The sequence below is a fragment of the Phascolarctos cinereus genome, unplaced genomic scaffold (assembly GCF_003287225.1).
Source record: "Phascolarctos cinereus isolate Bilbo 61053 unplaced genomic scaffold, phaCin_HiC Scaffold_2;HRSCAF=192, whole genome shotgun sequence".
In the NCBI taxonomy this organism is placed as follows: domain Eukaryota; kingdom Metazoa; phylum Chordata; class Mammalia; order Diprotodontia; family Phascolarctidae; genus Phascolarctos; species Phascolarctos cinereus.
Genome location: NW_027555625.1, coordinates 246,768,656 through 246,784,162, shown reverse-complemented (window position 1 = coordinate 246,784,162; position 15,507 = coordinate 246,768,656). Strand labels below are relative to the sequence as shown.

At 39.9% G+C, this 15,507-nt stretch overlaps 1 protein-coding gene across 1 annotated transcript in view; it reads right to left on the bottom strand.

Moving 5' to 3' along the window:
* Nucleotides 1-15,507, bottom strand: part of CDH4 (cadherin 4) — a 448,736-nt gene that overhangs the window by 211,933 nt on the left and 221,296 nt on the right. Inside the window, exon 4 of the mRNA XM_020981500.2 lies at nt 10,055-10,199. Coding sequence (XP_020837159.2) covers nt 10,055-10,199 — 145 coding nt within the window. The remainder of the gene's footprint in view (nt 1-10,054; nt 10,200-15,507) is intronic.

The window sequence follows — 15,507 nt, the reverse complement described above, 5'->3', positions numbered from 1 at the left end:
TTTCTTTTCTACACCCTGTTAGTGTCAGTGGTGGGAGTGGGGAGGGAACCATTCATTATCAATGCTCAAGGAACAAAAGCAGGGTCTGGAGACAGTATGTAAGTTAATTTTGATTATGTCTGTCAGTGGCTTACAAGAGTCTGATTTCAAGTGAATTGTAGATTGTCAATGGTTTATTCAACAAATTCAATCAAAAAACATTTATTTAGTGCCAAATATGTGCAAGGAACAATGTAAGGTAGGAGAGATAAAAATCAATTAACCAACATGTACAGATGGAGTGACTACCGTGCGTCTGACACATGCTCTGAGTGCTTAGGGATGCAAAAATAAAAGTGAAATTGGCCCTGCCCTTAAGGAACTTCCATTCTGATGGAGAGACACTTGCATACATAGGTTTATAAAGACAAAGTCAAAAGGACTAGAAATAAACTTTTGATAAATGTCTGTTGAGTTGAACTGATTATGGGTAAATAATTTTGTATCTCTAGTTCTCAGTTCGCTCGTATGTAAAATAAGGAGGTTGGACTCAGAAATCCTTCCAGCTCCAAATTCCACTGAAATAGACAGTGGAATACAGCACACATTGCCCTGTGGGCCTAGAAAACTACACACCTGAAAGGAAACACATTCTCCAGGACTTCACCTTAGGCCATTCTCTCCCCCTACAGAAAAATAGTGTCTGCCAACCTATGAAGTGGAAAATCCTGTCATTTCATTTTTTCCCTTGCTCCAGATTTGTGTCCCCTGTCAGCACTTCCCCAGTCACTTAGCTGGGAATGCTGCCTCCTGTACATGATGCTAAGCATCTCTTTATTAATTGTATTAACAGGTAAAGGGGGAAAAGGGAGCAGAGAAATCTAAGACTCAGTTCTTCCTATGAATTCATGTACAAATGCTACTATGTGCCTTAAAGGATTAATTTCACAAGCCTTAAATTGCAATTTAATTTGAAAACTAATTCAGCCCTATAATTGGCTTTCTGCTCAAATCACTGAGGCTAAAGATTTAAATTCTTAATATTCAGATGACTTTCAAGTATCTGGCCCCATCTGTGCATTAGTCCATGGTATTAATCTCTCAAGGGGATCTGTGCTGGCAAAGAAATAAAATAAATAAATAAACGGGCCACACTAATAGAATAATCTATTTAGGAGAAAACCCTGTGTTATATAGATGAAGGTTTCTTTAACTTCATTTCTAGCATGTAGATTTCACCTCCTAGCTATTTAATTTTTTAAAGTGACATCAATTCAAAAATTCATAATACAGACCCTAATACATTTGTGCAGGGTTAGAGAAGGCAGTGAATTTTAATTATAACATTTTTCACTTAGAAAGTATCAATAAGGATATATTCCCCCCCCAACCTGGAGATGCATCCATAATTACAAGAAATTGTCCTGTGTTTCCTCTAATTGTATGGAAATAATGCCAATTCTTGTTCTTAGCCAGAGAATGCCATTGAGAATTAAATGAAATTAGAGTGAGTCTAGAAGAGTGAGTCATTTATTTAAAAGTTACTTCAGAGCTATTTTACAGGCTCTGAGAATTGCTACGCATGGGCTGTGAAGGTAGTATACCAGGTCACAGTTTGGTGAAGCCAGTGGGAATGGGTGGGTGGGGAAAGACAAGGAAACACTTTTGTTCAGTGTTCAGGTGCCATTTACGTCCGTGGTCCTTGAGTTTCCATAGACCTTCAGTAGATGTTCTAACACATGGTAGGCAGAGAATGCCTTGACCTCTCCTCATAGCTTATCTAATACTATTCCTCCATCAATGGCCAAGTGAAGTCTTATCTCTTCCACTCAGTCTTTCTTCCCAACTACTTTATCCCTCATTGATTTCTCCTTTATTCTCAAGTCATATGTACATATATACACACACATACATACATATATAATATACATATATACACATATACACACATGTGAGGCAGCTAGATGGCACAATGAATAGAGCACTGGCATTGGAGTCAGGAGGACTTGAGTTCAAATTCAGCCTCAGACATTTACTAGCTGTGTAACCCTGGGCAAGTCATTTCACCCTATTTGCCTCAATTTCCTCATCTAGAGAAGGAAATGGCAAACCACTCCAGTATCTATCTTTGCCAAGAAAACCCAAAATGGGGTCATGGAGAGTCATTGTTTAGATTATGATGGCTCAGAGTGAGTGTAAATAGCAATTGTCTCTGTTTTAACCAGAAACTCTCCCGGATTGACTGTATTTTTTATTTTTTGGCTAGGTAAAAGAGGCCATTCTTTACCTCATTTTTATCTAGCCATTATCACTGAACGGGTGTTACCTCAGACAAACTGAGACCCAGAAAAGAACTTGGCTTAAAAAGTCATCCTACTGCATCGGGGATCATCTCTAGTTGTCTTGATTTAAATCTTGCCACTGGACCTAGATGGCTCCTGAGGGGAGAGGGAGGCTCTGCCTCACTTAAATCCAATTCACTTGCAAGTCATGACATCGCCTCCCTGATGTCATGGTCCTCTTCAAGAATGAAGGACAAACAACAACAGCAGCAGGAAATAACTTTGCTGATGAAGGCTGGCTTGGAGCATGAGGAATCCCAGCTCTGGAGTAGAGCTGTATCTTTTCAAACTTAGCTCTGTTCATGGTGACACCAAGTTCAAAAAAGCAGAACATAATTCATGGGGAGTAAAATATGGTCTTTTAAGATACACTCTCTAACAGGAGCACATTAGACTGGAAAGCCAGCAACCAAATCAAAAGGAAAAAAAAAGCTTTTGCTCTGTGGGAAAAATAAAGAAAAAGCAAAAAGCAAAATTCACAAAACAATATATTTCACAGTGAAGGATGTCTATTTCCCAGGACAGGTTTTCATGTGAAGGTCTCCTCAAATCCCATGTGTTGATAACTTAAGGGTCTGTACTTCTATACTGACAAGGCTGTTTCTCAATAGGGATTTGGAAAGTGGTGTCTTAGACAAGAGAGAGAGAAAGAGTGAGAGAAAAAGAGACAGAGAGAGAGAGAGAGATACAGAGACAGAGAGAGAGAGAGAGAGACAGAGATGCAGAGAGAGTAGTGCAGTCGTACCAAGAAATTGACATGAGTCCCCAAAGATCTTTGTTGGACCATTTTGATGAATTAAACCTTAGTTATTCAGACTCTACTTACCTAGAATCTGATTATTCAGAACAAACGTAGCTGAAGTTAACTTTTGCTGCTTTCATTCATCCATTTATTCAGTAAATATCTATTAAATGTCCACTACATACAAGTAAAGAGGTGACATGATATAGAAGGAAGAGGGCAGGTTGTAGAGTCAGGAAGACCTAAGTTTAAACCCTGTCTCTGACTTATCATATGACCATGGGTAAACTACTTAATCTCCTGGCAATGAAGATTACAAATTGTAGATAAGTTATAGATCGACATTGGTGGAAGTAGTTTCCACAATTGGACATCCTCACACTAACAAAATCTTAGATCCAGTCCAGCCCACTTGATCCTCCCAGTCCCCTTCAAAATCTGCAACAAACTACAGTATGTGCTGGGTGAGATGGAAAGATAAATAACACAATGCAGAAAGGGTTTTCTAAGTAAATTAATGACACAATCAAGATTTCAAGGGTACCCATGTAACTGTCTTCAGAGTTGTAAAGGAATTAACTACATGGTAGGAAAAAGGAAGTTGTTAATATTAAATGAATCCTGTGATCATTAAGACTCAATTAAACATCTTAGAATCACTGTTAGTTTTAAGTTTTTGCTTAAGCTTAGAATTGCTAGAAGTATACCTTAAAAATCTATATATTGACTACAAAAGTGTATTCAGTCTAAAAGAGATCTGTCACTAATTCAGGCTGTCTTTCTCCCATTAGTCCAATTTAGTTAAGTTAGAAGGAATTTGTTTCCTTTCATCAAGAATGTAGTTAAAAAAGGAGTCTTTTTGGTAGTGGGGTTTTTGTTTTGTTTTGTTTTGTTTCGGCCATTGTTTAGTCAAATGCACCTATAATGAAACAATCAATCAATGGGGAGATCCAAGAATCTCTCAAATAGAACTGTCCTCCACACCACCAGTCCTGCTTCCATCCCAGTCTCACTGAGTGGAGCAACCTTTGTGGGGAGGGGCCCCACCATCCCTACCGCCACCATTTGCTGATGAACCATTTTGATGGGGAAGTGAGCCCAAGAATCTTGAGAACAGTAGCATTCCAAAGACTATTGGGCTGCTTCCAGTCTGTCAAATGGTTCAAAATTAGAAAACAATATCATTTTATCAGTGGAGATGATATACCAAAGATCATGCATTATCATCTGTTTTGTTGCTGTACCCTAATGACCATTGGATCTTCTCATCTAACTTGTACCTGAAACCTCCTATATGTGTTGTCTCTACCTATCAGAAAGGGAGATCCATGAGAGCAGGGACTGTCCTTTCCTATCTGTATTCCCAGAGCTAAGCACAATGCTTTGCACATGGTAAGCACAACAGATTTTTTTCCCTTCATTTATTAAATCATTCATTCACATATGTATTGAGAGTTCCATTGAGAGAATTTAAACAATTATGTACAATATATATGTATATATACATATATGTGTGTGTTTATGTACACATGCATGTGTATATACATAGACATATAGCTGAATGCAGCTAGGTGGTGCAGTGGATAGAGTGTTTGGCTTGGAGTCAGAAAGATGCGTCTTCCTGAATTCAAACCTGGCCTAAGACACTTATTAGCTGTGTGACCCTGGGCAAGTCACTTAACCCTGTTTTCCTCCATTTCCTCATCCGTAAAATGAGCTGGAGAAGGAAATGGTAAGCCACCACATTATCTTTGCCAAGAGATCTCCAAATAGGGTCACAGAGTCAGCCATGCCTGAAAACAACAACAATACAGAATATATTTCCTTTCTTCCTTCCTTCTCTTTCTTCCTTCCTTCTCTTTCTTCCTTCCTTCTCTTTCTTCCTTCCTTCTCTTTCTTCCTTCTCTTTCTTTCTTTCTTTCTTTCTTTCTTTCTTTCTTTCTTTCTTTCTTTCTTTCTTTCTTTCTTCCTTTCTCTCTTTCTTCCTTTTCTTTCTCTCCTTTTCTTTCTTCCTCTTCCTTCCTTCCTTCCTTCCTTCCTTCCTTCCTTCCTTCCTTCCTTCCTTCCTTCCTTCCTTCCTTCCTTCCTTCCTTCCCACCTTCTTTCCTTCCTTTCTCTTTCTCTTTCTTTCTTTCAGAGATAATCAACAATGTGCCAAGTACTGTGCTAAATCCTGGGAATACAAAGAAAGAAAAAAAAACAGTCCCTACCCTCTAGAATCTCACAGTTTGATGAGGGAGGCAACATGCAAACAACTATGTACAAACAAGATGTATACTAGAGAACTTGGAGATAATCTCAGAGGGAAGGCCCTAGCATAAAGGGGGATTAGAAGGGACTTCTTGCAGAAAGTGGGATTTTAGCTGAAATTTGAATGAAGCTAGGGAAGCCAGGAGACATATCATTATGGAAAGACATACCAGGAACTGTGGAGAGGGACACTGTTACAGTATGAGAGTTCAGAGGTGGGAGGGATCAGGCTGGGCTGAGATAGTCGGAGAAGGCATCAAGGAAGAGATGAGATAGACAGATAAAGAATAATGGTGAGGAGAAATGAAGGTATTTCAGTTTGGAAAGGGGTATGAGCAATAGCAGAGATGGGGATTCACAAGGTGGCTAAGTGAGGTCATAGATTTATTGTGGGGAGAGACCCTAGGAGTCATCTAGTCTAATCCTCTCATTTTATGGGGGAGAAAACAGAGATCCAGAGCAGCGAAGTGATTTGTCTAAGGTCACAGAGATAGGATATGTTAGAAGCAGAATTCAAAACTAAATCCTCTGACTCCAAATCCAAGACTCTATTATGTCACACTGTGGCTAGGTATAATCCTTTGGTCTTAATTAATTGGGCAGCTAGCTTGGTACAGTTGATAGAATGCTAGACCTGGAGCCAAAAAGACTCATATTCCTGAGTTCAAATCTGACCTCAGACTCTTACCAACTGTGTGACCTTGGACAAGTCACTTAATCCTGTTTGCCTCAGTTTCCTCATCTGTAAAATGATCTGGAGAAGGAAATGGTGAACCACTCCAGTGTCTTTGCAAAGAAAACCCAAATGGAGTCATGGAGAGTCAGACATGACTGGAAAATGATGGAAAATTAATTCTGAACAGTGAAGAGATCTAACATGCCCTAAATACATAAAGATTATAGGATCATAGATTTAAATCTGGGAAGGACCTTTGAGGTTACCTACTTCAATATTTCATTTACAGATGAGGAAACCCAAAGAGTTTAAGTGACTTGTCCAAGATCACTTAGGTGGTAAGTGGCACAGGTAGGACTTGAATCTTGTTCCTTTGATTCCAGATCTAGCACTCTGTCGTCTGTCCCATTTTACCTATTCATAGTTCCATATAATTAATTCAGAATAATTATCTAGGGACAAAGATTTTCTTTGCTTCAGAGCTAATAATCTCCTGCTGATTTTAAGGGTCTGGGCACATGTCTAATTAATCAGTCACCAAGGTCTTTCTTCAGGTAGTGATTACCAAGGGCACCTTCACTAGGGCAAGCATTCAGTTTGAATGCAAACTGTCCATCCTATACAGGTATGGTGCTAATAATCTAACATGTACTTTGAGTTTGGTTTCTAGTAGTGAGTATGGGCAGCCCTGAACCACTGCCACTCCTTTATTTCAACTGAAAGAAGGTTTTTATTAAAAGAGGAAAGAATAGAATTCAATGGAGAAACCAAAAAAGAGTTGGGAAAATCTCTAGTGGAGTCTGGGCTAAGAAGAGACCTTGGGGTGAACTTGGGGTCTGAAGATAAAGTGTGCTGTGTAGATATGTTTAACTATTCTAATTATATTACTTACATTTTTTGAAAAAAAAAGACTCTTGTCTTGCTGAATCAATATTTAATGTATATATTTCCATTTGTTTTCTGAAAGAATATACGTCTTAAACCCTTCATTAGCCCATCAATCTAAGGAATAATGATTAATTCCGGCTGCAGCTTTCCCTCATTTCATAAAGACTCAGCACGGCACTCTTCTATTACTATAATTTTCTGATGTAAGAGAAGAAATTGCAGTAGTAACTGCATTTCTAGTTTTGGGGAGTCTCCTGCTTAGGTAACTGGATTCCATTCTCAATTCTGACTTTATTTTCTGTGCTCTGAATAAGGCTTGGCCTGGGATGGTAGGAGTCGGTTAAACAGAAGCATGGTACAACTTCATCATAGTATTTTAAAAGATACAGCCTTATTATTACTTGTGGAGGACTAATATCAGAACTACAGATTTCCATGTTCCTTGGGGAGGGAGGAGTCGAAGGATAGAGAATTGACATGCTAATGTAAATGTAGGCGTTTAAGAGAAAAGTAATGGTGTGGGAAAAGAAGGGTAATAATCACAAGGGCATCAGAAATTTGATGTTTTGGAGTAGGAAGCCCTACATTTGACCTGCTACCAAGGCAGAATGCACTTCATCAGTTATGGACAAAGCCCAGAGGCACCTCTCATTCTTCTACATTCTGTACTCTTGAGGAGGAGCCCTGATGCTGATTTTCTAGCTTAAAGGCTTATCTGGATTTTTGTTGAGAAGATGCTGCAATTTGCTGCTTTTGTTATCCTAATGAGAAAAGCTAGTTAAACATTTGGGAAGACTTTCCATATCTATTGGTTTTAGAAGATGTGGGAAATTAGATTTGTTATGGAAACAATACCCAAAACGCAAGTACTTTTAAACCTCACACTGGCTCTGTTCACATCACCACTTGCTGCCACACACTGCAGCACTAGAGTCACTGTTGGCTGCTATGTTAATGCAACCACCCCTGCCACAGGACTCCTTAAAGGAGACGGCTATCAGAAAGGATCATTCAGTGAATCTGCCTGCCTGCGTCTACCTTACCCACCCTTCTTCTGTCCTCTCCTTTCTTCAAAGGAGAGGTAAGAGGAAGGTCCTAGGAAAAATCATGTCACATTTTGTCCTTTTCTGTGCCAGGGTCATGCAATCCTGAAAGACAATCAGTAGACAATGCAATTCACCTTGTTGAAAATAGCAGCCCCTGGAGACCATTCTATGACAAGAACCTCAGGCAGTGAGAAAGTAATGATAAATGTCTGCTGACACCAACCTAAAGACAGTCACCAGTTAACCCCTCCATCGGGCAAAGCAGCCCAAGAACAATTTCCTCCGAAAGTAAGTGGATGGCAAGGATCACAGCATTGATACATTTTAATAGTATCACCACCCAGCTTCATAAAAGCATTTCCCTTGATCTCTAAAGAGAGCTCTTTGCCGAGTCTCCAGTAAGCTCTGGTTAGGACCCACAATATACCGATTAGTTCTGTTCAGTCGTTTTTTCAGTTGTGTCCTACTTTTCATGGCCCCATTTGGGGTTCTCTTGGCAAAGGTATTGAAGTGGTTTGCCATTTTCTTTTCCAGCTCATTTTACATATGAGAAAATTGAAGCAAACAGGGTTAAGTGACTTGCCCAGATTCATACAGCTAATAAGTGTCTGAGGCCAGATTTGAATTCAGGAAGATGAGTCTTCCTAACCACAGGCCTGGTGCTCTGTGCACTATGGCACCACCTAGCTGATAACAATTATTGGACATCTGAATTTTCTTGACTCACCTCTCCCCAAGACTTCTACTATCACTGAAACTCACATTTCCACAGTCTCTGCCTATTCACTTTAGGCAAGCCCCTTCCCCTAGATGATTTTATTTATTGTCTGTAAAATGGAATGGGTAGCTTGATAGGCGATGGGTTCCCTCTCACCAGAGGTCTGGATGAACATTGGCTGAGTATGCTGTAATAGGAATTCTTTTTTGGGTATGGGTTAGACTAGATAGTTTCTGAGGTTCCTTCCAACTCTAATGTTTAGAGAATCTCTGATTCTGCGAAAATGAAGTACCTGGACTAGACCAGGGATTCTTATCCTTTTTGTGTGTCATAAATCCCTTTCATACGCTGGCAAAGGAAGTCTATGGAGTCCTTCTTAGAAGAACATTTTTAAATGAACAAAATAAAATACCTAGGATTGCAAAAGACACCAATTATATTGAAACACAGTCATCAAAATATATTTTTAAAAAAGACAAATTCATGAACCCTAGATTAAGAGCCCTTGGATTAATGATCTCTAAGGTTTTCTCTGGCCCTGATATTCTAAGGTTAAAACTAACTTCAAGTAGAGTGATATTTGCTAACTTCAGAATACTTCAGTAGTCTTCCTTTTTTTCTCACCAAACTTACATTGGGCTGAATTTTATGAATAGTTATAGTTATTATTATTATCTTCATAACTAATGACATCACTTATATAGCATTTTAAGGTTTGCAAAGTATTTCATATATCTTATCTCATTTGATCCTTACAATGACCCTTGGAAGTAGGTACTATTGTTGCCCCCATTTTACAGATAAGGAAATTGAGGCTGACTGAGGTCAAGCGACGTGCCCAGGGTCACACAGCAAGTAAGTATCTGTGGCAAGATTCAAGCTTAGGTCTTCTGACTCCAAGTCCAGAATTTTATCCTGAATTGGCTGCTGATCTACTCCTAGATTCTTTGGGTCAATTATTTAGGCAGACTCCAATAATTCTCAGTTATAGACCTAAGGTATGATGTAACTCATTTTTAAAAATCAGTAAACAAGTAATGGATTGCTATTATGGGCATGGTTGTGATTGGCATTATTAGAAAGAATTCCTGCTTTGATGAGGTCAGAGAGCTAATGGCTTGTTGGGTTGTATGTGATGAAAACAAAGCTTTCAAAGAAGTCCTAGGCATAGTTCTTCTCTCTTCTTTCCAAGGGGGGGATGGGTGGTGGGAAAAAGAGGAAGTGAATTTATTAGTTGCTCCTTGTCATTATCATTATATTCATAGGGGGCCATACTGAGTTTCAGTCAGAGTTGAGGACTACATTATTTATATGGAAGATGCAGTATGGGATTACTGGCAAGGCAAATCAGAGGTGGTCTACTGTTGAGCAATGTCTTTGCCAAGATGCCAGAGCTATGGCACAGTACTCTACCTGGTTTGGAACCCTCATCCACAGATCCATTGTAGACTTGGTTTATGAACTCTGGCCTGTTGTCATTCATATCAATCACATAGATGTAGAGGTCGATAGGATTCTCCACCTTGTTTCCATTCATGTCTACTGCATGAGCTCTAAGCTGAAAAAACAAAACCAAAAAACAAACAAAAAACAGAAACAACACTTGGTTAGAATCTGAATTTGGCTGATGTTTCCAAATAGTTTCTGAGGGCTGCTGTCACATACCAGAACAAAAACAGCATATAGTTTCCATCTAAAGTCTACCAGATTTATGTTACTTTCTAATGAGGTGAAATGTCTTTTTTTTTTTTAAGAAATGAAGATGATGAATATCTGGGTGATAAGGTGGGTTTACTTCCAAACACTCCTTTAACACCCTAACATGTATAATCATCATTGGGGGAAAAAAAGTTCAAAAGCATGCCAGTAACCTTAAAGAGTAAGTTTCTGTTTAGAAATTCCCAGGTACTCTATTTAGAAATTCCCAGGTGCTCCTGAACCACGTAGTGAGCATGAGAACACCTCATCCTGGTCCCTCAGACTTGACGCAGGAAGAATGCCTGAGATCACAGAGAAGGGATTCACAAGGTGTTTTCAAGGATGCAGATAGCATTGACCTTGTGGAGCAGAATCATCATTACCTAAATCCTTCAGTGTTCTCTATGCCCCAAACCTCAGGCAATTCATAGCATAGAAGAGCACAAAAGATTTCTCAAGAGACATATAAACAAATATGATTAGGGAATACCAAAGAAAAAAATCACCCAGAAACCTTAGACCTGAACTGGTCTGCCACAAAGAAGCTGCCCCTAACACTGTATTTCTCTTTTTCTTCTCTGATAATCAAGCCTGAAATTAAAGTATAATGCACCAGACTATAACAAGCAGTGGCCAAAGACGTTTATGTACTTTGCCTGCTACCTGTAGGCAGCCCTAGAGTAGGAAAGAAGTTGGTGTTCACATTAGGGCTATTGGCAGCAGCTGTTGTCTCACCCCCATGGTTCGAGAGTCCAGTCTATAATATTTTGGTGACAGAGACAGCAGAGTATTCTCATCCCAGGGATCCGATAAAATGACCATGAAAATTCCTTGTGGCACTCTTTAAAGGTGAAATTTTCCTCACTGCTATTAATATAGTGGGGGTGAGGAACATTTCACACCTATCATAGAGTCTTCTGACATGCTAAAAGTTGAAATGCATGTTCATTCTTAAAGCCCAGGGTAGTCAGAATATTCCCATCACAGGATCTGCTGGGCATCTGAAAATTGATTTGTGCCACTTCTGTATATATTTATCTAATGTCTCAAATGGGCAAATACCTCTATGGTTAGCAGCAGCATCTTAGTTTTGGGGGTTTGCATTTAAAATATCTCTTCTGCTTATATCTCCAGAAAGAGAAATTCTTGCCAGGTAACAGTGGAGACCAAGGGTCTGTCTCCTTAAAATGAAAGGACAACTACAGTCTATTAAAATGAATGAGTAGAGTGACAAGCCCTCTGGGATAACAAGCTGAAGGCAAGAAAGAATTGGAAGGAGGGGAACACACAAGGAAGAAGCCAAAATAAAAGTATAGAGTGTGGGTCAACCTTCTGGGGTTGATGCTCAAAACGGCATTCAGATCTGGAGAGATTTAGTTGATAGGTAGGAAATCCCTCTGGGAAGAATAGAGGGTGGGCATATATGACTTGCTGACAGGGCTTCTGGAGAACAGGGTCATAGAACCAAGAGACTGAAGAATGGCAGAGCTTAAAGGAGTCTTGAACCATAGAACCACAGAATTTCAGAATTGGAAAGGACTTTAGAATATAGCATGTAGAATGTCAGAATTAGCTTTGCCCAAGCACCACCTTCCTCAGGAATTATTTCCTAGTCCCCATGGCTGCTAATGCCTTCCCCTTTCCATCTCCTCTGCATTTATTCTTGTATGTACTGATTTATATATGCAATACCCCCCATTAAAATGTAAGATCACCCAGAGTAGGTACTTTGGTATTTTCTTCTTCATATCCTCAGTGCTTAGCACAGAGCCTGGCTCATAGTAAGTGATTAATTAATACTTGTTGATGGCTTGATTGATCTAATCTAAGCCCCACATTTTGTAAAGGAGAAAACTGAGGCCCATTAGAGGTTCCCAAGATTATAAACTAATTTGTAGTACAGCTGAGATTAGAACCCAGCTTTTCCAGTTCCTAGTCTTCCCATGCCACTGTACTACCTCTTGATTGTGGGCAAGGGATTAGATAAGATGGTCTCATCCAACTATACCTTTAAAATCCCTCCTAAGATTCCTTCCCACTCTAGGATTCTATGGTTCTATGACCCTGGAAAAGTGGTTAAAACCGAGGTGAAAAAGACTTTTGGGAAATAGAACTTTAAAGCGGAGAATGTCTAGGGAACGGGAGCTGGTGCATGTTGACTGTGAAGAGCTTGATCCAGCTGGTTCCAAGTGAATTCTTCCTATCATCCAATCTCTTAGCATAGCTCTCATTACTGCTGCTTCATGTACCTCCGAAAGGAAGGCATTTATACATGATAGCTGCTGAACGAAAAATGAAAGTGCTAATTGTATTCATATTGGCTCCAGTGTTTTGGTTTGCTTCAGACAGCAGTGAATGGAATTTTACCCCATAATTTGTGTTTTTAAGAAGAATTTCAAGGCTTACTTGACAAAAAATAGAGGAAAAAAGGGAGAGGGAAAGCCATGTGTGTTGTGCAACAAACCAAATTAACATTGATTCCTAGGAAAATTGCAAAGTACAACACAACATGAGATTGTGCAAAAGTCCAAGCCTGGGCTAAGTTCTATTAAGAACAAACCTAAAGTGCTGTGTTGTGATGCTAAAGCCCCTAGCATCTATCCAGCTGCCAGTCACTGTGAACTATCTGCATCTCATCCTCATGGACAAACCACTCAACCAGGAGCCACAGAGCTATCCTTCATTATGTCAGTTGTAGCCAGTCAATAACTTTACAAGTCAAAGGTCAGGTTGTCTTTTGAAAAAAAAGTAATGCTGTGCCAAAATTAAAGTTATTATCTTCAAACTAAGGTGGTATTGGGGCTTCTTGCTCTATCTTCAGGTGCAGAAACTGCTTTATTCGGAGATAACATGTCATGTAGATCACATATTTATTTAATCTTCAGGTTTGCTTTACATCCTGCCCCACCTTACCTCCAGAAAAAAAAAAGTTTTAATCAAATTTGGTAGCTTTTGTTTGAAACTTTCAGGAGTAGCTCTCCAGTAAGCCTTGATCAGCTCATGACATTTACCAAGCTTGTGGGCCAGGGCACCCAGCTTGGTTAAAGTGAGAAAAAACATTTCAATGACTGAAATGTTACCCAGCTCTTCTTATATTCCTGGGATTCGGGGAAGCACTGTTCCTTGTTCATGTGAAGAGGGTACTTTTTAAACTTTGAGTAGAGAATGCCTCCACTAAAGTCCTTCTCCAGCCTGCCAATGGGTATGTCAATGGAACAATACCTCTGGCAGGTGTGACTAAGTTAGAGAGGCTTTGAATACAGGTCTGGTGCTGGCTTAAGTGCCCATTATATGCAGTAGACCAATCTTGAGCGTGGACTGGTTCATCATCAGGTTTGCTCCAAGATAAAGTTCTTTGTGGCTATAGCAAGTCATGTAAATAGTTATGAAGACTATTTAAAAAGGAAGCTTAGAAGGACAGTGATTCACCCCAGTGGAGGGAATACCCAAACCAAGGGAATCATGGATCTATGAAGTACTAAAGGAACAAATGGAAGGTTATATATTTGAAAATACAAAATGGAGGGGGGCAGAGCCAAGATTGTGGAGTGAAAGCAGTGACTTGCTTGAGCTCTCCCCCAAACCCCTCCAAATACTCAAAAAAAATGGCTCTAAACAAATTCTGAAGCAGCAGAACCCACAAAAAGACAGAATGAAACAAATTTCCAGCCCAAGACAACCTGGATGATTGATCAGAAAGGTGTATCGCGCCACGCTGGGAGCGCAGCGCAGCACAGCCCGGGCGCATAGGCTGCAGCAAACCTGGAGCAGGCCTCAGAGGACTGAATTGTGGCAGATGTGGAGGTTTCCAGACTCCTCAATCCATGAATGCCAAAGACAACTTAGAAGGTCAGTGGGAAAAGTCTGTTTCTGTCAGTGGTCAGAGAGGAAGACGGGTCTCAGCTCCATTCCCCAAGAGCCTGGCCTTGGGGGGGGCAGCTGCTTCCTGAGCTTCCAGCCCACAGACTGAGGGGGAATCCAGTGGCTGATCAGAGAGGGACTGCAGGGATCTCTTTGCCAGTGCTGAGGCAGGAATCTCTTACTTTGCCCGTGTGTAGATCTGGGTCACAGTTCTGGGCGGCAGTGCTGGGGTGAGCAGGAGTGCTGGCATGGTGGAGCTTGTAGTGGCTGTGGAGAGGAAACCCTTCTCACAGTTACGGGGACAGAAAGGAATACTTGTGGTCACAGGCCAGGAAAGGAGTAAACACCTCGCCCCTTATCATACCACCTTGGAAGAACTGAAAATTTACAGGTCCCTACAAGTATCTCTGAAAACAGCTACTCAAACCCCTGAAGCTTAGAACAGTACACTCTCCACATTGGAAGCAGACTCTTACCTTAACAAGAGTTTAAAACTCAAGTAATTGGCTGGGATCATGAGCAAGCAGCGCAAAAAGAGTCAGACTATATTATCTTACTTTGGTGAAAAAGAAGATCAAAATATACAACCAGAAGAAGACAACAAATCAAAGCTCCTACATCCAAAGCCTCCAAGAAAAATATGAATCAGTCCCAGGCCTTGGAAGAGCTCAAAAGGGATTTTGAGAAGCAAGTAAGGGAAGTAGAGGAAAAACTGGGAAGAGAAATGAGAGTGATGCAAGAAAATCATGAAAAACAAGTCAACAGCTTGCTAAAGGAGACCCAAAAAATACTGAAGAAAATAACACCTTAAAAAATAGCCTAACCCAAATGGCAAAAGAGGTCCAAAAGCCAATGAGGAAAAATGCCCTAAAAAGAAAAATTGGCCAAATGGAAAAGGAAGTCCAAAAGATTACTGAAGAAAATACTTCCTTAAAATTAGAATAGAGCAATTGGAAGACAGTGACTTTATGAGAAATCAAGACACTGTAAAACAAATCCAAAAGAATGAAAAATTAGAAAACAATGTGAAATATCTCATTGGAAAAACAACTGACCTGGAAAATAGATCCAGGAGAGAGAATTTAAAAATTATTGGACTATCTGAAAGCCATGATCAAAAAAAGAGCCTAGACATCATCTTTCAAGAAATTATCAAGGAAAACTGCCCTGATATTTAGAACCAGAGGGCAAAATAGAAATTGAAAGAATCCAGATCTCCTCCTGAAAGAGATCCCCAAAGGAAAACTCCTAGGAATATTGTAGCCAAATTCCAGAGTTCCCAGGTCAAGGAGAAAATATTACAAGCT